Genomic DNA, 22,380 nt, shown 5'->3' on the forward strand with positions numbered 1-22,380 from the left:
TTTAGAAGACCCCTATGGTTAAGGGAAGGAAAAGGGTCTTATTCCTCTTCTTTCTTGGTGCTATGGTGCCTGGTTCGTGGACTTTACACTCTTTGTTGTGAGGATGTTTTGCAATGTTGTTTGAAAATGTTTCATCTTAATTAATCAAAATAATATATAAATAAATATAATAAAATAAATTAAAATTGTGAATTAATGACTGTATAGCGGGATGGAAGGATGACGTCATTTTGTAACGCCAACACCCGGAATTGAGTTAGCATTTTAGTACTTCCGGTTTAATCGTCCCGAAGTCAATGGCTTTTTTGAATGAGATTTTTGTTAAAAGCCTGAAATAAGGTCTGTGGTGAACACAAGCTCAAAATATTCTACGACATAAAATACACCAGTAATACCCTACTCATTATTTTTAAGCTTTTACGTGTATTTGGAAAAGGTGGTTGCTAAATGGGACTACAGACGTTGTCGGGGACATTAAACGTCATCACGCCGAACAGGAAAAAACTTTGCAGATAAACTGGTTCAGGTTTGTTGTGCACAATTCCAAAAAATATGTGGATGAAGATTCACCCACAGAGTAAATCTGTATTACGGAAAATGTTTTTAAATCAAGTTTGGAAAAGTTGTCGGAAGCTTGGTGATGGTGACGTTGAAGTCGAGCGACTGTGGTGTAGTTCGTTTATAGCATACGGTTAGCATTGTATTTCTGGAGATTGTATTTAGGCTTCAAACTTCAAAAAGTTGTTTATTTGTGAAAATTATCTTGATGGACAAAACGTGTTAGTATTGTTCACTTTTGTTGATCACAAAACTTTTTTTTTTTTTTTTTTTTTTGCGATAATCCAAAAGCCTATGGGAAAATCCTATTAGGTTTTTGTCTCGGGAACCAGTGTGATGCTAACTTCCGCATTCCGGTACAAACAACATCATCCCTGCGCCCTGTGAACTCAACTGATAACAACCTGCTCGCGAAATAAATAAATAAATAATGCATCCAATCACAATCCTGTGTGTTTCACCATCAGAGCAAAACTAGCCAATCTAAAGCCTCCATGCTTCACACGTGATATCAGAGTTACCCAATCACAATCTTGAATACGAGAGCGGTTATTTACATTTCTACCCTTATTCCGATGAATCCCGCCTCCAGCGCTGTGATTGGTTAACACCGACCAATTTCTGCGCTCCGATTGGCTGTTCGGGTTACATCCTAATCCTGAATACGAGTGGAATAAAAATAACACGTCTGAATTTGAAGCAGCGAGATACTCGGTCCAGTCTGTCAAACTCCGGCAAGTGACATTTTCTCTCAGTTTAATATCCCAGTGACACGACAAGAGCTTAAAGTTTAAAGGTTTGGTGAAATTATGAGCTCTGTTTGAAGAATTAATGTTAGTTAGACATAATGGCAAAAAAATTTAAAAAATAAAATAAAAATGAAGGCACCGAGTTAGCAACACAGTTAAAATGAGTTAGTAGGGAGTAAGCGGTTAGTAAGGAAGCAAACTAGTGACCTTAGTATTAGTCTAATCTAACTTTCATTCATTCTTAACCCAGATCAAACCTTATAATGATAGAAAGCTGATAAACATGTAGTCCATTCAGGTTTATTCATTCATCCAGAGGACGTTATGCCAATACAGAAAAAAACAGCCTAGCAAACTTAAAATATTACTTTATAACCTCTGTTATTTAGATTAAAATCTATTATTTACCTAACATCTTATTGCTATCAAAAGCTTCCTACTGAAGCTACACATTTTATTTTTTAGGTACATATAATCACTTTTGTACGTATACAATCCTGAATCTTTATACTGTTTTGCTTTACACAGTTTGCCATCCACCTTCTTCTTGTCCATCAGTAGAAAGGAACCACTGGTGATCAGAGATGACGGACCACTCACAGCACAGCCGTCACACTCTGTACACTTACTTACCACTTTATTATTTATGATACCTACCTTGTTTGTTCACCTGCGTGTACAGTTAGAGAGGGTAGTTTGTGTTGCTGTGGGGTATGTATGGTGTGTAATAGCAATGCCTCCAGGGTCACTGGTTTGATTCTGAGCTCAGGTTACTGTCTGTGTGGAGTGACGCAGGTTCTTTCCATGTCTGCAGGTTCTCCGGTTTTCCTTCCACCTACTAATAACCTGCAGGATAATATGTAATAATAATAATAATTTACACAGATCATCCTGTTCAAAAGTTTACACCCCCCTGGCTCTTAATGTATTGTGTTGCCTTCTTGAGAATCAGTGAATGCTTGCACCTGATATAATAAGGAAAATATGAGTAAAAATGTGTGTGTATGACTATGTTTGAGCATACCAAACTCTACTGGACTCTATTGTACTTGCATGCACAAACTATTAGATCAAATCAAGATGTGTCCATGTAGGCTAGTGCTTTGCTGTTTTGTGTATGTTTTTGTGTGTGACATCTCAAGGTCAGAAGCAGCAGCAGGACCTCCTCATTGTGCTCGACACCAATGTTCCCCTCAGCCACCTGGACTTTGTGAAGAGGATTAGATCCCATGGACTTGGAGGTAGGAGGACAGTGGTCACATGCTCAAGTATGAGAGATCATTTTAGAGATTGATTATTTTTTTATAACCGATCCCGATTATTTGCATGTTTACGTGCCCAATAACGTATATCCAGAACCGATATTTATTTACTGTTTTACTTCTGTTTTTGACACAAAGATAACACCACCACTGAACTGAACAAACCGTTTTATTTATAACAATTTTGTCAATTTCACTTCCTCCTTGCATACAAAATAAAACAACTCTTATTTATACATGAATAAATAAAATGGTCTATAAGTGTGCAAAAAATAAAGTGCACTGTTACTAAAGTGTCCTTTTTTTCTTTCTTTTTTTCTTTCTTTTTTTCTTTTTCTAAATAAAAGCTTCGATGAGATGAACAGATTACATGATTCTGTGAGTTCGTCTCTATTTCCTAAACTACATAGCAAGCGTTTATGTAACACATCTCGTTTGTGCATTAACGGCTGTTGTGTTAAATAAAGTTCATCAGTTATTTAAAGCAAGTATACTTTACCTGTGCATGTCGTTGTTGAATCGTCTCCCCTCAGATTTAGTGCTGCAGTCACGGTCCTGCTCGCAATCTCAAAACGGCCACAAGATGGCGCCATTTATTAATTCTAAATATTATTCTAAAAAGATCTGAAATTGTAATTACAGATTGTACGACAGATCTTGTTTTTCTCAGGCATCCTAGTCCGCACACTTGTTGGACGAGTAACCAATAAAACTCACCATTATGAGGAAAATTCACTTTGCTTTTAAGCACGTGTATCAAAACTCTTTCAGTAGATGGAATTTGAACTGGAATGAAATGAAGCTCTTGGCCTGTATCTGTGTGATTTGATGCACTCTGCTGATGCCACGTGATTGGCTGATTGCATCCCTGCATGAATGAGCATAAATGTTCCTAATAAAGTGGTCAGTGAGTATGTCTGCGTTAGTACGTGCGTGGGTGGGTGGGTGGGTGGTGTCAACATCTTCTATAAAGAAGAGTGAAAGATGATATACTTGGAATTACTTCTCATATCTGCAAATGTAATATTTGACAAATACAAAAAAAAATCTAGTTATATATTTATTAATTAGAATACTCTGTTCAGGGTGGGTTTTTTATTTGGTGAGCCTTTCAATGCAGAAAACTGTTTTAGTGTTTAGCGTATTTTTATTTTGCATTTTGGACAGTTTTTCCATCGCTCTAGTACTACAACACTACTACTATTGATATAAAGAGAAAAAAATATGTAAACTTGATCAATCAGATTTAAACAGTATTTGATTTTTGACAGCAAGGAGATCGGGTTTAACTGGTTAAGTAACTCTTTCTGTGCTGCAGCTCTGGGGTTCCCGACGCTGCTGGTTCCCTGGGTGGTTCTACAGGAGCTGGACTCGTTAAAAAGCCGGAAACTGTCAAAGGCCAGCTGTGGACTACATCTACACCTCCCTGAGGAACCAGGAGCTGCGTCTCTGGAGCCAGTCCATGCAGCAAGTGTCTCACGCAGCCTGTGAGCTACTGATTTTGTGTTTTGTGGGTTTTTCCATTTGTTCTTTGTATGAATGCATGCAGCAGCTCACCAGCTGATGGCACTGTTTGTTAACATTGTTTCAGGCAGGCTGAACACGGAGGATAATGACGATCTGGTGCTGCAGTGCTGTCTCCAGTACAAGACGTTGTATCCAGAGGACACTATCATGCTGTGCATGTAAGCCGTATATTCAAGACTCAGAATTGTTCAGGCATCTTTAGGAGGACATCTTTGGGGGTCACATCTGGAATTGTTTTTAATTTTAATTGAACTAAAGACCTTGTTTTCATCTTCTGGTTTGCTGATTTGCTCACAGTGGCCTGCTGGACACCTTTGGATATTTGAATAGTGCTTTTAACAATAAACAATGTCACAATACACAATAATCTGTTACGAGCATTTACATTTTTAATGAGTGAGAGAGAGGGAGAGTTATTACAGCGAGGGAAAAAAGTATTTGATCCCCTGCTGATTTTGTACGTTTGCCCACTGACAAAGAAATGATCAGTCTATAATTTTAATGGTAGATTTATTTGAACAGTGAGAGACAGAATAACAACAAAAAAATCCAGAACAACGCATGTCAAAAATGTTATAAATTGATTTGCATTTTAATGAGTGAAATAAGTATTTGACCCCTCTCAATCAGAAAGATTTCTGGCTCCCAGGTGTCTTTTATACAGGTAACGAGCTGAGATTAGGAGCACACTCTTAAAGGGAGTGCTCCTAACCTCAGCTTGTTACCTGTATAAAAGACACCTGTCCACAGAAGCAATCAATCAATCAGATTCCAAACTCTCCACCATGGCCAAGACCAAAAAGCTCCCCAAGGATGTCAGGGACAAGATTGTAGACCTACACAAGTCTGGAATGGGCTACAAGACCATTGCCAAGCAGCTTGGTGAGAAGGTGACAACAGTTGGTGCGATTATTCGCAAATGGAAGAAACACAAAAGAACTGTCAATCTCCCTCGGCCTGGGGCTCCATGCAAGATCTCACCTCGTGGAGTTGCAATGATCATGAGAACAGTGAGGAATCAGCCCAGAACTACACAGGAGGATCTTGTCAATGATCTCAAGGCAGCTGGGACCATATTCACCAAGAAGACAATTGGTAACACACTATGCCGTGAAGGACTGAAATCCTGCAGCGCCCGCAAGGTCCCCCTGCTCAAGAAAGCACATATACATGCCCGTCTGAAGTTTGCCAATGAACATCTGAATGATTCAGAGGACAACTGGGTGAAAGTGTTGTGTTCAGATGAGACCGAAATGGAGCTCTTTGGCATCAACTCAACTCGCCGTGTTTGGAGGAGGAGGAATGCTGCCTATGACCCCAAGAACACCATCCCCACCGTCAAACATGGAGGTGGAAACATTATGCTTTGGGGGTGTTTTTCTGCTAAGGGGACAGGACAACTTCACCGCATCAAAGGGACGATGGACGGGGCCATGTACCGTCAAATCTTGGGTGAGAACCTCCTTCCCTCAGCCAGGGCATTGAAAATTGGTCGTGGATGGGTATTCCAGCATGACAATGGCCCAAAATACACGGCCAAGGCAACAAAGGAGTGGCTCAAGAAGAAGCACATTAAGGTCCTGGAGTGGCCTAGCCAGTCTCCAGACCTTAATCCCATAGAAAATCTGTGGAGGGAGCTGAAGGTTCGAGTTGCCAAACGTCAGCCTCGAAACCTTAATGATTTGGAGAAGATCTGCAAAGAGGAGTGGGACAAAATCCTTCCTGAGGTGTGTGCAAACCTGGTGGCCAACTACAAGAAACGTCTGACCTCTGTGATTGCCAACAAGGGTTTTGCCACCAAGTACTAAGTCATGTTTTGCAGAGGGGTCAAATACTTATTTCCCTCATTAAAATGCAAATCAATTTATAACATTTTTGACATGCGTTTTTCTGGATTTTCTTGTTGTTATTCTGTCTCTCACTGTTCAAATAAATCTACCATTAAAATTATAGAATGATAATTTCTTTGTCAGTGGGCAAACGTACAAAATCAGCAGGGGATCAAATACTTTTTTCCCTCACTGTAACTGTTTAATGTTTAATTATTAATGGAATAAGCCTAGATTGAAAGCTAGGCATAAGTAAAAAATAAATAAATAAATAAAATGGACTTGATTGAGGTATTAACACAACATATCTGGTGTAACTTTAGTAATAATAAGGGATGTCACAAATGTTTTATTTAGCTCTGTTTATGTTTAAATAGCAGCCCTGATATCAGATAGTGCTGTTATAATTCATTATATTCTAAAAAGTCAAACAGTCCTGAAGCATATTATGAAGAAGAGTCCTGGGATAGTCTGATCTAAGTATGAGTCCAGCAGCAGTTCTTAGGTACAAATGTACAAAGGTGAGATTATCCACTGAGATTACCCTGAGGTTTAACTCTAAACTGTTTTTGGTTCTTTTTTGTTTTTGACTTTTTCTTTCAACATTTCCATTATTTTATAGCAACGATAAGAACCTGTGCAGTAAAGCTCTGCTGAGCGGAGTCAAGTCCTGATTAATGGGCGTTCCCTAAAGTGGTTCTCATCCTATTTATATAGGAGAACCTTTGCTGTGGAATTAGTGAGCTCTATTTCCTGCTCTCAGCCTATCTCATCTGGGGTTCCTCGAGATTCTTGACTTGGCCCTGTGCTGTTTTCTCTATATATGCTCCCTTTGGGATTAAACTCTCAAACACAGTGGAGCATATCATAGTTATGTAGACCATACCCAGTTATATCTGCCTCTGAAATGTAATGATAACTCCAAACTTGCATCTCTGCTTAATTATTTGAATGAAATAAAGGTGTGGACGACATCCACTGTGTTGCAGCTTAATGAGACAAAATCTGAAATGGTGTTTTTTGGTCCATCGAAGTTAGCCAAACAGCTTTCTCTACATCTGGGCCTTTTAGCCACCAATGTTAGGAATGTTAGGTGAGGAACCCTGGTGTGATTTTTGATTCTGAGCTGAAATGTGAAAAACAAATAAATTTTCCAAGAATCCTTTCTCATAGTATGAATTTCTTCCTTGGTTCCTCTGATTTTCTGGACACAACTGTCTTGTCTTTCCCCTGATTGGTTCTCATATATAAGTTCTGTGTTTTCCCTCCTTAGTTGCATTTGTTTTACTGAGTAGTTATTATCTGATGTATTCTGCATGCTAGATTCTTGTTTTGTACCCTTTCTAAATTTCTGGTGTTTTTTTTATTTATTTATTTATTTTTTAATTTATCTTGTGAGTAAACCTAATAAGCAATTATCTGTAGACTAGCTGTAGTAGCAGCTTTATGGCACAAGATGTCGCTATATAGCCGCGTAGCCATAGCTCACTACAGTGTACTGTTCTGTTGACTCGGTCCCTCAGGCTTCCTAGGGGTCATCTAATAAATTTAACTTTAGCTGATAGAGTATAGAAACATTAATGCGAGGAGAAACTGTACACATTCAAAACACTTAGATTAATTTATAATGCATTCATTTGTTTATTTAGGTAAAATTTCATCTAAAGAAAAGGCTACAAGCAAGCATTAAGAAAATGATGCCTAAGAAAGATAACAATGCTGATACTATGAAGTAAGATAAAACCACCACATGAGATAAAATATCTCAATTTTATTTTATTTTTTTTAGAATAAATATTAATACTGCATATAAAAAGTAAATTGAGTCATGGAAAGAGTGATGAAATCACTCTTCAAAAATAAAAAATGTGACAGTGGTTGTTGTGGTTTCCTGATAATCACACTATATAACAGAGAGACCCTCAGGAAGTGTGACAGTGAGTGAGTGTGTGTGTGTCACTTAGAGGGACTGGTGTGTGTGCAGAAGAATCAGTAATGATGAAGTGCTTGTATCTTTTGTCTGTTGTGTTTCACGTCGCTGCAGGTGAGTGAAGTTATTTTCTATTTTCTATTACAGAAAGGAGAGAGAATATTAGCCAGTTCTTAGTTCAGCTGCTTTGTGTTTAGTTCATGTGGTTTCTGTCCAGACTGGGTTTACCGTAGGCCGTAGTTCAGCCCTGTTCCTGAACAACCAAATTGTCCAAAGACAGCAGTAATCTTTATACACAAGGTAAACATACACGTCATGCCTTGTGTTATAATCTCCTTATTTAGACCTGTTCAGCTTTGATTATGTGGATTTTTTCTTCCTGATTAACTTCAGTCTAAAATGTACTGATGAAGAGAGGTGGGCGAATGAATAAGGAAGAATCTACAGTGAGATTATTTTACATCCCTATAATACTTACAGTGTATGTTTTTACACATTTACTGAATTACATCTCTCACAATCTCTGTCTTAGTGAATGTATCTATAATAACTCATATAAAGTGTAATAGAAAAGTTCTTTTCCTGTAACCTGTACGTCACGTCTTCATTCTGGTCTTAGCTATAAATAGATGCGTGTGAATTTCACACCTTTTTCTGCTGTCCCTCTGTCAGTGACCATCTTCACTTCCTGCATCATGCTGTATGTATGTATGTATGTATGAGTATATATATAATGAGCGAAAGAGAGATTTTTCTTTCTTTCTTTTTTTTTTTTTTTTTTTTTACAATTAGTTACATGCCTTTATCAATACTGTCCTCACATTTTCAAAACTTACAACAGCGGTCTATGTGGACTGAACTGTGTCACTCTCATTACTTATAAAATAATAAAAAATAAAAAAAAAAACAGCTAATTTCCAGTTTAGCGTTACACAGCTGTTCTGTTTTTGATTCATTACCATCTATACAAAAGGGGAACTCTGTGGATCTATGAGCAGTGTGGTGATGCAGTGGGTAGCGTTGTCTCCTCACAGCTCCAGGGTCCCCGCTTCAGTCCTGAGCTCGGGCTTCTGTCTGTGTGGAGTTTCTGTGCTTGTTCTCCCCATGTCCATGTGGGTTTCCTCTGGGTTCTCTGGTTTCCTCCCACCTCCTAAAATACTCCAGTAGGTGGACTGACCAAAATAAATTGCCGCTAGTTATAGTTGTGTGCATGTGTGTGAGTGCATGCGTGTTTGTGTGTGTGTGTGTGTGTGTGTGTGCGTGTGTGTCTTTTGCCTTTTGAGGAGGTTAACAAACTGATCCACCTTACGTTGTTCAGAGAAAAACAGAGAATCACATGTAGACACAAGTCATAAAAATAAGCATACATACCAACAGTCAAAAAAATAATTCAAAAGTCAAGTAAAAGCGAACCTAAAAAAAATAAGTAACGTTACAATGATGGACTCCATTGTGATGTGCCAGAGAGATTTTCTTCCTGTTTTCTTCCAAACAAAAAGCTGCATCTTAATGATGTAAGCGTGTTCAGGCCCAGAACGTTAAGCACAATGTGAGTGCAGGTCAGCGGGGGGTGGGGGGCAGTCGTACTTGGGCACAGTACAAGACAACCGGGCCTAGTGTGAGTACGCCCTAAATTGAGGGAACAAGTTTATTCAATCAGTTGAGTACAGTCGACTTGTTGGGGTTTTCAGTGTGTTACCTGATATTAGTGTTTTTCAGGTCATTGTGTTAGGAATGATAAGGTGCTCCTGTGGAGAGAGAGAGAGAGAGAGAGAGAGAGAGAGAGAGAGGGAGGGAGGGACCTCAGTGTTGTGAAACATTTGTAACCAAGTATAAAAAAGATTTTAAGGGATGTATGACTATGTGCTCATTGAGTGTGGAGTATTACTCAGTATTCTCTGTGCATGGCACAATGTCGGTTAACTGATGCTGTGAGAAAGAGGAAGTAGCCATTCTCCCATCAGCCCCCATGCTGCCCTGGCCACAGTAATGTGGTTATTCTGACATGCTGAGACCAGGGGCATAGCTAGGACTAATTTTAGTCTAGTGATTATAGCAAGCAAGAACACACACACACACACACACACACACACACACACACACACACACACACACATACAGACGTGCTTTAAAGTTTGTGAACCCTTTAGAATTTTCTATGTTTCTACATAAATATGACTTAAAACATCATCACATTTTCACACAAGTCCTAAAAGTAGATAAAGAGAACCTGTTTAAATAAATGAGACAAAAATGTTATACTTGGTCATTTATTTATTGATGAAAATGATCCAATATTACATATCTGTGAATGGCAAAAGTATGTGAACCTTTGTTTTCAGTATGTGGTGTGACCCCCTTGTGCAGCAATAACTGCAGATAAACGTTTGCGGTAACTGTTGATCAGTGCTGCACATCGGCTTGGAGGAATTTTAGCCCGTTCCTCAGTACAGAACAGCTTCAGCTCTGGGATGTTGGTGGGTTTCCCCACATGAACTGTTTCAGGTCCTTCCACAACATTTCTATTGGATTAAGGTCAGGACTTTGACTTGGCCATTCCAAAACATTAACTTTAACCGTTCTTTGGTAGAATGACTCATGTGTTTAGGGTCATTGTCTTGCTGCATGACCCACTTACTCTTGAGATTCAGTTCATGGACAGATGTCCTGACATTTTCCTTTAAAATTCGATGGTATAATTCAGAAATCATTGTTCCATCAATGATGGCAAGTCGTCCTGGACCAGATGCAGCAACACAGCCCCAAACTATGATACTACCACCACCATGTTTCACAGATGGGATAAGGTTCTTATGCTGGAATGCAGTGATTTCCTTTCTCCAAACATAACGCTTCTCATTTAAACCAAAAATTCTATTTTGGTCTCATCTATCCACAAAACATTTTTCCAATAGCCTTCTGGCTTGTCCACGTGATCTTTAGCAAACTGCAAAGGGGCAGCAATCTCCTTTGTTCATGCCATGATACACTTCCACAAACATGTGTTGTGAAGATCAGACTGTGATAGATCCCTGTTCTTTAAATAAAACTGAATGCTCACTCACACCTGATTGTCATCCCATTGATTGAAAACACCTGACTCTAATTTCACCTTCAGATTACACTGCTAATCCTAGAGGTTCACATACTTTTCCCATTTTTAATATACTCACTAAGGTCACATGATCTAGTTTAGATGATGATGATGATGATGATGATGATGATTATTATTATTATTATTATTATTATTATTATTATTATTATTACTCTAAGTGGTTATAGTATTTTTTTCAGTTCATAAAAAGTGTCATGTGTCATTTGTATTGAATTGAAAAGGAAGTTTCGTCACGTTGTAATACCTCAGAACAAGTTTGTCTCCTGAAGTCTTCTGTTGTGTTGACTCGGTCCCTCAGGCTTCCTAGGGGTCATCTAACAAACTTCACTTGAGCAACTGAGAAAGAGGCACCTAAGACAGATAACAATGATACTATGAATATGATAAAACCACCACATGAAAAAATATATGAATAAATATTAATACTGCATATACAATGAAATTGAGTCATGGAAAGAGTGATGAAAGAGATTTTCAAAAATGAGAAATGACACAGCAGTTATTTCCTGAAAACCAAAGTATATAAAAGAGAGACACTCCGGTAGTGTGACAGTGTGTGTGTGTGTGTGTGTGTGTGTGTGTGTGTGTGTGTGTGTGTGTGTGAGAATGTGTGAATGTGTGTGAGCGTGTGTTTCACTGGTGTGTGTAGAAGAATCAGTCTTTCTATTACAGAAAGGAGAGAGAATATTAGTAAAATGATCAAATATTTATCATTTAGAGTTTTAATTAAGAATAACTTTACTTACTTGTTATAATATTAATAGAACCAACAGATCTACAGTGAGATTATTTTACATCCCTATAATACTTACAGTGTATGTTTTTACACATTTACTGAATTACATCTCTCACAATCTCTGTCTTAGTGAATGTATCTATAATAACTCATATAAAGTGTAATAGAAAAGTTCTTTTCCTGTAACTTGTAACTGTCACTTCTTCATTCTGGTCTTAGCTGTAAATAGATGCGTGTGAATTTCACACCTTTTTCTGCTGTCTCTCTGTCAGTGACCATCTTCACTTCCTGCATTATGCCTTATTTACTGTTATTTTTAAATACTGGTTAAATGCATTTGTCAGTACTATGTTCACATTAAAAAAAAAAAAGTTTTAAAGAAGTGAACATAGTATTGAGAAATGTGTGTAAATAATTGTTAAAACTGGAAAGTGGTCAGTTTAAAGAAATCTGCACATTGTGTAGTTGTAACACGCTGGCTGCGTCTGAAATGGTGTACTACCTACTACACAGTAGGCGAACAGCAGTACACCAGAGGGGTAGTAGTTATGTCCGAATTCTCAGTAGGAGAGAAATACCCGGATGGTGTACTGCTTCTGGTGAGATTTTGCAGCGTGCAACCGATGGACACTACGCGAGTCAAAAATCCCATAATGCAACAGGACTGGTGCGGACGAGATCAGAAAAAAATGTCGGAAGACAGCGCGTCGGCTCTTTTTAAGTATTAAACCTTGGTTAAACAGGACTTGTTTAACAATACCCGAATAAATTATTAACTTGTTGAAGGTATAAACAAGAAAACAGTTGTCACAGCGTTTGAAACCTTTTTTGTGATCTCCATCATGCCTTAGCCGGCCAAGCTAACGGCAACGAATTTACCTCAGTCTGTTAACCCCGCCCACTTTACATGACTAATTCAGTTCACTTTCCTGATCTGCGTTTTGCCGTGTAGTAGGTTCAAGATTTTGGAATTTAATGTATTGAAGTATTTTTCTTAAAATTTCATTGTGAAATGTTGTACTTCATATTGTATTCAGTAGATTGTGAGTTTTTGTATGTTTGTTTCTGTAGGCTGTTTTCTCTCTGCTGATATTCCGACAACAATCACACGACACACAGGTGGTTCAGTGCTGTTCCCCTGCTCCTGCTCTGACCTGAACATCAAACCTCAGAGATTCACCTGGGAGACCTTCAGAACAGGACCTGCGACAGAAGTGTTACATGATGAACACTACCGTGGCAGACTTCATCTGTTTAATGACATTTCTCCTGCTAATCTGTCTCTGCTCATATCTGACCTGAGAGAAGAGGATGCGGTAGACTACAGGTGCAGCACTGAGAAGGAATACAGAGACATCAGGCTTCATGTTAAAGGTAAAGTATTTAAATACACAATAAAAGTTGATATTCAGTGAAAACAGACTTGATCAGTGTTCAAATGAATTATAGTTAAATATGTAACAAAAAAGTTTACTCCATTTACCAGGGTGTAGGATTTTACTCTAGAAGTCATTTTGTCATAATCAAGTTATAAATCGCAATAAATACCGAATATGGGTATCAGACTGACCTGAACTTTTGAATGCTATCAGATTGGATTTGAGTCTAATCTATGATTTATTTTGGTAACACTGTAGTGTTCATAAATATAGACTAATTTTATATATAAGTAGATTGTCTCTTTGTTTCATTAGCATTATGAATTAGGTGAACAACCATAAAATAATGTTAATATGACATGAAACGTTAAAACCAAACTCACTCTAAGTAAGTCAACCTGGAAAGCATCATAACACCATTTAATGTCAACAGCAGAGCTTCCTGGGTGTATAATAAATATAGATTGATAAAATATAGAAAAAAAAATATATATATAATAAAGTAAATTTTCTCTTTGCACAAAATGACATCATTTATTAACACTTGGAAGGGTTTCATTAGCATTATGTGAACTACTATAAAAATGTACAAATCATATTCTGGTGAAGGTAAGATGATTATCTTCATTCTGTTTACAAATATATTGTATATAAATCCAAAACACTGCATACAATTATATACAACATCAAAATCTATAAGAGAAGCTACAGGGGCATACAGTTCACAAAGCTGTTTCATTAAAATTCATAACTGTGTTTAAAAACAATGTTTAAATGACATTACAACATCTACATTTAAATTGAAGGACGATGTAAACTTCGTCAATTAAGAACTTAGTAAAGAACAGTCCAGTAGTCTGATGCAGCAGGTTTACTGACAGGACCTAATGGGTCATTCCATCTCAAGTGGTCCAATAATTACAAAGTTGGTTGCTCGACTGTTTTTAATTTTCATAATTATTTTTGAGTGATTACTCTATGTATTGGTGTTGCAAAACCAGCAGTTTTTTGTTATACAGCTGTTTAGGGAAACCTCAATATCTCGGCTCAAGATGGTCCTAGCTTCTTGGAACAAAAACTGACCTCTAGCGCACATTAAAAGTTCAAATACATAAACATTTTGCACATTCTTGTTCCTTAGAGTTAGAAATGAAGTCCAAGTGTAGTGCTGAAGATTGCTCACAGTTCCACATTTAGGGTCAATTTATAATAATGGGAAGGGTTCGAGTCTCAGTTTTAATTTTTAGGAGGTACCTAGATAAGTATAGTGTGCATGCAGAACATTTCATTTTTGAGATGAGAAAGTAAGGCGTGAATTAAAATTCTGTTCACTTTTGGGTTGAATATCTCTGGTGGTGGACCAGATACAAACCTAAACTATACTTTCCTTTGGCAAACGGCATCAGAAGCATGATTGCCTTGTTACAGAGCTCGGGGTATTTGGAAGACACATGCAACCAGAACTGAGTCAAAAGTCTTTCAGAAAAAAAAATCAGTTTCTAAAAGCTGTCACAGGATAGATCAACAAAACCGTCCTGTTCCTTGGAGGTGAGACCCGCATTTACATCCTTAACGTGGTTGGCAAAGTTAATCTGTATCCAGCTCTGCTATTCTCTCATGCCAGGGAAGTAGTCCTGTATCTGTGACTTCAAAGCCTGCAGGTGCACTGCCATAGCAACTGCTGCACTGACAGGAAGTGGCCTTTCCTTCAAAAACACAGACACGTTTTCTCGCAGTTGGCTCGGGCCATTCTTTTCCCCTACAGATGAGTTTTGTTTGTGATCGTCTCTATTGTGTTTTGCACGTGAGACATTGTTACTGCTTTCCCCTGTAGGGCCAAACTGAGTCCATTCAAGTGACTGAAAATGTTTTCCAAGTAGACCAATATACAAAGCCAATCACAAATTTGGAATCGATGAAAAATGTTCTGACTTCATCACGTAACTGGAAGAACTGGGTGAGCACTGTGCTGTGTGAGAGCCACCGGACTTCAGTTTGGTGGTGTTCACTTCCCATCTCCTCACACAGAAGAAGACTCGTGAATTGGATTATAGTGAGGAAGACTTGCACAGCATCAGCCTCACTCTCACTTCCCGTTGACCACCATGATCCAGTGGCAAGACCGAGTCAAGACGACTGAAGATGGTGTGATACATACACGTATTCATACACTACAGACACGCCAATCCGCCTACTATGCATGTCTTTGGACTGGGGGAGGAATCCGTGGGCATTCGTGCTTGTAATGGGCGACTTTTGTTGTAATTCACCATTCTGTCAGCATCGTCTAAAACAGTCTTTAAATCCGTGGGCATTCTATTAGCAGCTAATGCCTCTCTGTGAACGCAACAATGTATGTGAGTGAGCAGTAGGGCCGAGTCTCTGACCTGCTTCACCAGTCCACTGTGTTGCTCCATCATAGAACGAGAACCATCAGTTGCCACTGCGCTGTCCTGCAGAGTTTAATTATATCCATAATCACACACACCTGAAAGATCTAACCAAAGATTCATACGCAGAAAATTACAGGCAGGTGTGTTTGATTAACATTTTTATGAGTGAACTAACTAACCAGCCTCCAAAATTAACAAATCACTTCAAAAAGACTCGTGTCCCAGTAAAAAGGGTTTAGCGACGCCCCTGTTCTTGACAACTGCACAATTACACTAAACTGTATTGTATGTCTTTCGATTATTTTCAGATTAATCTCGCATTATTAAGACATTAATAATAGTCAATTATTCTAATTATTACACAAATATTAAGAGATTAAATACAAAGATATAAAGATTAGATACAAAGATTAATTTAATTCGTCCAATACTTCGATTATAAAACGATGTACAAGAGATCAAGCTCAAATTTTTTTGATAAGTAGCCTATTTTCCTGTAACCTGTACATCACTTCTTCATTCTGGTCTTAGCTGTAAATAGATGCGTGTGAATTTCACACCTTTTTCTGCTGTCCCTCTGTCAGTGACCATCTTCACTTCCTGCATTTTATATGAGAGACAGCAGAAAAAGGTGTGAAATTCACACGCATCTATTTACAGCTAAGACCAGAATGAAGACGTGACAGTTACAAGTAAATGACTTTTCTATTACACTTTGCATTATTACATACATACATATATACATAGAGAGAGAGTTTTTGTTTTTTTTAAGTTGCATGCCTTCCAAAACTCAAGCGCGGTCGATGTGGACTGAACTGTGACACTTTCATTACTTTGACAAAATTCAAAAAAATAAATTCAGTAAATAAATAATAATGAATAAATTCATTTCAAATAATAATAACAGCTAATTTCCAGTTTAGCGTTACACAGCTGTTGTGTTTTTGATTCATTACCATCTATACAAAAGGGGAACTCTGTGGATCTATGAGCAGTGTGGTGATGCAGTGGGTAGCGTTGTCTCCTCACAGCTCCAGGGTCCCCGCTTCAGTCCTGAGCTCGGGCTTCTGTCTGTGTGGAGTTTCTGTGCTTGTTCTCCCCATGTCCATGTGGGTTTCCTCTGGGTTCTCTGGTTTCCTCCCACCTTCTAAAATGCACCTGTCGCTGGACTGACCAAGATAAATTGCCCCTAGTTATAATTGTGTGTGTGTGGTTGGTTGTGTTTCCTGCAGTTGAATGCTCTACAATTTCTTTACCTTCTGGAGCGTGGTCAAAGACGTGGAGGAACAGTTCAGTGAATCGATCGTGAGTTGAGGTGTGTTCCCCTCCTTGGTTCCAGACTGCGGTCGTCCAGGTTAACTCCTTGCCCTTTGAGAAGGTTAATAAACTGATCCACCTTACGTTGTTCAGAGAAACACAGAGAACATTGGAGTAGGAACCCTTGACACTGAGCAGGCAAAGGGTCAAGCAATGTACAAACTTATACAAAAAAATATTCAGTGTATGAGACTATAATGATGAAACAAGAAAATAAACATGGGGCGAAAATAGAAATGGCACGCATGACTCAAAGGCCTGATACATCAGATGAGGAAAGAGAGCTGAACAAATCCTCCACAACGTCTATGTGTCGTGAGCGTGTTTATATAGTGTGGAGTGGTGATTGAGTCCAGGTGTGTGCAGTCAGTAATGGGGTGAGCTTGAGCGTGTGAACTGGGAGTTGGAGTCCATGGTAGCCATATTTGTAGTCGATGGTAGCCATATTTGTAGTCGGAGGTGCATGCTGGGAAATGGAGTCAGATGTCAAATTGTGTGTTGACATGGCAGACACATCATCCTCTTTTGTGTAAGAAGACTGCTATACATGATCTTGTTTGGGACTTTTATGGTGAAATTTGAAGTCTCCTGTCTTCATGTAAAAAAAAAAAAGTGTGAATGAGTGTGTAAAGACCTACCTGTTCACCAAGGACTTAAATTAGTCAGTACTTCATCCTGAACTAACCTCTCAACACTGTGTTTAGACTGATGGTACTCTTAGTCCCTGTCCTAGTGAACTAGCATGAGGATGTGTTTTCTGAGAGAGACTTTGGAGCACTTCTGTAACACACTCTGGATAAGAGCATCTGCCAAATGCCATAAATGTAAATGCTAATGTTAATCTTTTTGTGCACACGTTTTTCAGTCTGCTTGATCGATATCTTACATGCATATGTGTGTGTATATACAGTATGGTTAGTGAATATATATACTTTTTGTCACATTCTTGGAATGACCATGGTTTCATGATGTGATTTTGAATATTCTCTCTGAAATTTGTGTATTTTTGCTTTACTGGAGTATATTCCAGTGTTTCTGAATAATTCCTGTTACATATACTGTAGTAGCTTCTATACAATTGTAATGGAACATATGTTTATGTAAAAATAAATTCAGTGATGTATCTGGTAATGCACTGTAAACCATAATGTTGTCCTTATTTAAGCAATCAAGTAATCACGACAAAACATTGCTTAAATTGTTGTGTTTTGGACCCATAAATCAAAAATCTAAGTTAATTTAACTTATTTACCTACAAAATAAATAAACTTAACATTTCAAGTGTTCTGAACTGAAAATCATGATTTATTAAAATAGCTCACGCTGGTCTTTCTTTGATGTGATTGGTCATGCAACGATTTCCGCCTGGCAACAAGTGAACTAATGCACTGATTGGTAGATAATTATAAAAGGCGGTTCTCATGTCTTGTCTGTTGCTGGTACTGGTGCAGTGAAATTCATCCTGAGTAGGAGAGACAATTCCGTGGGTGTTTACAAAGAAATGCCAATCATTTCCCCTACATATGGAGACTTTTGTGACACCCTGTATTTAAGTACATTTGAAATTAACACCAAGTTAAGTGAACTTAATTAGTTTAATTCACAGGTTCCCTGGTGGACTAGTAGCGAGCATGCAGCGCTCTGACTACCGTGACCCAAGTTTGATTCCTCTTCAGTAAACTATCAAGTACACTCTATGAACACAAATTTAAGTGAACTGAACAATTTTAGTACAGTTGACATGTGCACCAAGTTAATAGAACATACATATACAAGGTTTGGGAGACCCCATTACTCGATTAAGGGTGTACTCACACTAGACGATCGGTAATGTGCCCGAGCACGTTTGACCCCCAAAGTCCAGTTTGGTGGTGATCGCTCCATACCATGCCCAGGCCCACTTGAAGAGTTGGAATCACGCACGGTACACATCTAGTGTGATCGCTAACCGTGGCCGAGCACGAAACTCGAAACATGATGCCAGTGATGCGACTGTCAGCTTCCTCTGTAAAGATCTTCTAATATGTGACAGACACTGCGCTGCATAATGCTGCCTTCACACATACAGCAATTTTATCACTGCAACTCACCAGTCACTGTACTATGAAGTCGCAGTTAGGTGTTCCTATTACTGGTTGCCATAGTAACATGGGTGGTACAACTAACATTCCACTTTTGACAACAAACAAGTTTTCTTGCTGCTGAAATAAAACATTTTGGAGAGAGAGGATATAAAATTCACCAGTGTATATATGCATCATATCTTACGAGATGAAGGAGAAGCGGTGTGTGCTCAGCCGTCTAACTGCGGCAAAAGCACAAGCGCTAATTAGCTTAGCTTATGGCCTTAGTGCGTTTAAAGCAAAATAATAGTAATGAAACACTCTGTTTGTTGGAATTGAGCAAAACCCGGGTGTAGCTCCTATCTCAGTAAGTGAGTGTCACCATCAGGTTGTCATTCACTATCTGTTCGATGGTGACCGGGAGCCGGACTGCAGCTATTTGGCTGTGGCCTCCGTGTTTTCTGGGTGAAGTGTCTGGCTTGGTGCTGCTCGTTCCGGGCGCTGAAGAAGCAACAAGCCGGACACTTCACCAAAGATAGGAGCTACACTGGGATTTTGCTCAGTTGCAACAAAAAGTGAATGTTTCATTGTTATTTATTTATGTATTTATTTACTTATTTAATAATAAATTGTTTTTTGCTTTAAACCCACTAAGATCCTAAGCTTAGCTAAGCTAATTGGCTACTGCCACAATGGCGCTGCCTCTGCTAGTGAGCAGGGGTGGTGTGTGCTCACTCTTCTTCACTCCCATTGGTAGTCGCTGCACCAAGTCGCTCCAAATTTGCATAAAGTTAAACTTTGTCGCGTCGCTGGACACGCCCACATCCGGTCGCCAACGGTCGCTGGCACGCATGTCGCCGGAAGTCGCCAGATCTCATTGAAAATGAACGTCTCTGGTTGCATTCTCGCTGTGAGTCGCTCTATGTGTCAACGTACCTTAAGTGATAAATCTATTAGGAATGTGAGAGTGCCATGTGTCCCTGTTCCCCAAACAACTCCAAATAATCCATAATAATAATAATAATAATAAATATAGTAAATACAAGTAAATGTGTGCATTTTATGTAAGCCCAACACTTTTAAAGTACAATAAGTCTCTGAATTCTTTTTAATAACGTTGTTATGCTGTTGCTAACCAATGATGAATAAAGTACTTCTTACCGTTAATGCGACTTCTGGTGCTGCAGGGTTTTGCTGATGGCTTTGTAGTCTGGTTGATACGTGGTGAGGTTAAGCTTCATGCAGGCGTTGAGACTTCCATCAGTTAAACGTGATCGTAGGTTGATCTTAATGTTCTTTAGATGTGAGAAAGACTGCTCACATGCATACGTAGAGCCAAACATTGTCAGTACAGCAATACTCACACGCTGCAGTGTGTGCTATGTGACGGGAAGCACGTTCCAAGTTTTGACGATCAGCTGGTCCGCGGGTTGAAGTTTTTTCATTTCTCCCCACTTGTGTTTGCTCGCCAACTCTGCTTGCTGTCGTGCAAGTCTATCCAAATCTTCATTCAGTGACTTGAACTTATTCACCCACGTGTCTGAGGCCTTCGGGTCAGCAGCTTGTAGCTCAAAATCTCTGACGGAGACACCGGGGATGTAACTCAGGTAGGCGCTGTCCACTGCACACTCGTGTGGATGGGTGATGAACTTAAAAAGACGAGTTCGCTCACGAAATTCTCCAAAGCGCGCTTTGAATGACTGCAGGAGATTAGATGTGAAGCCCGCTATGTAGTATGGCGTGTGTCGAAGTGCCGCTTTATATTTGACCGTTTCATCGATGCAATTTTATCATTGCATATTAGACACACTGCAGAACCTGCTCTCTCCACAAAGGCGAATTCCTCTGTCCATTCCTGCTGAAAAGTACAATACTCATCTTTTTTTCTTTTAGCCATCTTCTTCGATAAAAGGGTTTCTACAATTAGCTAACTGACTACTTGATTAAAAGGACGGAAGTTTACTTCCTGTCCTCACAACGACCCGTATACGTTACGCATTATCCAATAAAAATTTGGTGTTGTCCCGGAGGACAGCTGTGATTGGCTCCAGCCACCCGCAACCATGAACATGAGCGGTAGGAAATGAATGGATTGAAATACATGAGAATGTTTTATATTTTTAACGTTATTATTTTTTTTTATTAAAGATTTGTCTGCGAAACAGATGCAGCCATTAAAAGAGCCACATCTGGCTCGCGAGCCGTAGGTTTCCGACCCCTGCTCTAGAAGGAGTTCAAAAAAGAATGTTTTCAACGAAATTCAAAACGGCAGGCAGCAAGTTTGATTGACCATGGCATCAATGGTATCGTTGTTCTCGGCATGACTCACGGAATCTATTAAGTCCAGTGTCATTACAATAGGCCAGTGGTTCTCACCCAGGGAGAGATCGGAAACGGGGCGCAAAACACAGACAGGGCATCATTTTGGTACTCTGTGTATTTTATTGCTTTTCAAATAGAATGTGCATAAATGGAAAATACCCAAGTTATTAGAAACTGCCTTGAGTAATGTTCGCTAAGTTTTATTTTAATAATTCCCATTATTATCAACTGAATAATTCCCATTATTATCAGCTGAAGTGCTGTGAGCTGACGGCTGACAGCACTTCAGACACACGTGAAATAACAGCCAATGACAGAACAGGGAGGAAACGTAACAAAAGCACGTGTCCAAATGTCACGGTTGTCAACAAAGGAAAAGCAGGTGCTCGCGCACCTTGCTCGTGCACGCGCGCCCACATGCTCCACAGCGCGCTGCATAAAGGGGAAACCGTGACAAGTAGTTAGGAACTGGGCTGAGAAACAAGAGATTAGGGATTAAACGTACTGAAACATAAGTATTTTCATAATAATTCATTTTGAAATGTTGTACTTCATATTGTATTCAGTAGATTGTGCGTTTTTGTATGTTTGTTTCTGTAGGCTGTTCTCTCTCTGCTGATAATCCGACAACAATCACAGGACACACAGGTGGTTCAGTGCTGTTCCCCTGCTCCTGCTCTGACCTGAACACCAAACCTCAGAAATTCACCTGGAGGACCTTCAGAACAGGACCTCTGACAGAAGTGTTAAATGATGAACACTACCGTGGCAGACTTCAGCTGTTTAATCACAGTTCTCCTGCTAATCTGTCTCTGCTCATATCTGACCTGAGAGAAGAGGATGCGACATACTACAGGTGCAGCACTGAGAAGGAACACAGAGACATCAGGCTTTATGTTAAAGGTAAAGTATTTAAATACACAATAAAAGTTGATATTCAGTGAAAACAGACTTGATCAGTGTTCAAATGAATTATAGTTAAATATGTAACAAAAAAGTTTACTCCATTTACCATAACTGAGGATTTTACTCTAACGAGTCATATTGTGACAAAATATAAATCAAGTTATAAATAATAGTAAATACTTTTTATGGATATCAGACTGGCCTGAAACTTTGGATCGGTATCTGATTGGATTTGACATATTTCCCAGTCTAATCTGTGATTTATTTTGGTAACACTGTAGTGTTTATAGAGCT

The 22,380-nt window shown here is 39.0% G+C and overlaps 3 protein-coding genes across 8 annotated transcripts in view; all 3 read left to right on the forward strand.

Annotated features, from left to right (window-relative positions):
• The window catches only part of LOC108261157 (transcriptional protein SWT1), a 106,300-nt gene that overhangs the window by 63,040 nt on the left and 20,880 nt on the right, over positions 1-22,380 (forward strand). The window lies entirely within an intron of this gene.
• LOC108261631 (transcriptional protein SWT1) overlaps positions 233-22,380 on the forward strand; it is a 132,682-nt gene continuing 110,534 nt past the window's right edge. Inside the window, exon 1 of the mRNA XM_053686746.1 lies at positions 233-526. The gene's annotated coding sequence lies outside the window, so the exon portion shown is untranslated. The remainder of the gene's footprint in view (positions 527-22,380) is intronic.
• LOC128635197 (transcriptional protein SWT1) lies at positions 1,940-4,569 on the forward strand. Of its 2 annotated transcripts, none has more exons than XM_053686881.1 (3): positions 1,940-2,548; positions 3,888-4,056; positions 4,165-4,569. In XM_053686881.1, the coding sequence occupies exons 1-3, from the start codon at positions 2,425-2,427 to the stop codon at positions 4,256-4,258; spliced, it is 387 nt and encodes a 128-aa protein (XP_053542856.1). In that variant the 5' UTR covers positions 1,940-2,424; the 3' UTR covers positions 4,259-4,569. The 2 variants fall into 2 exon arrangements, with proteins under 2 accessions (XP_053542856.1, XP_053542863.1); XM_053686888.1 differs by having other exon boundaries at positions 1,947-2,548; positions 4,161-4,562.

Source organism: Ictalurus punctatus, chromosome 2 (assembly GCF_001660625.3).
Source record: "Ictalurus punctatus breed USDA103 chromosome 2, Coco_2.0, whole genome shotgun sequence".
NCBI classification, from domain to species: Eukaryota; Metazoa; Chordata; class Actinopteri; order Siluriformes; family Ictaluridae; genus Ictalurus; species Ictalurus punctatus.

What these genes read in the sequence shown, in the direction of transcription:
- LOC128635197 (XM_053686881.1), top strand. Translation starts at nt 2,425, where the DNA reads ATGTTTTTGTGTGTGACATCTCAAGGTCAGAAGCAGCAGCAGGACCTC. An exon ending in TAGATCCCATGGACTTGGAG is followed by an intron (nt 2,549 to 3,887) that starts GTAGGAGGACAG and finishes TCTGTGCTGCAG; the next exon opens with CTCTGGGGTTCCCGACGCTG. An exon ending in GCAAGTGTCTCACGCAGCCT is followed by an intron (nt 4,057 to 4,164) that starts GTGAGCTACTGA and finishes TGTTTCAGGCAG; the next exon opens with GCTGAACACGGAGGATAATG.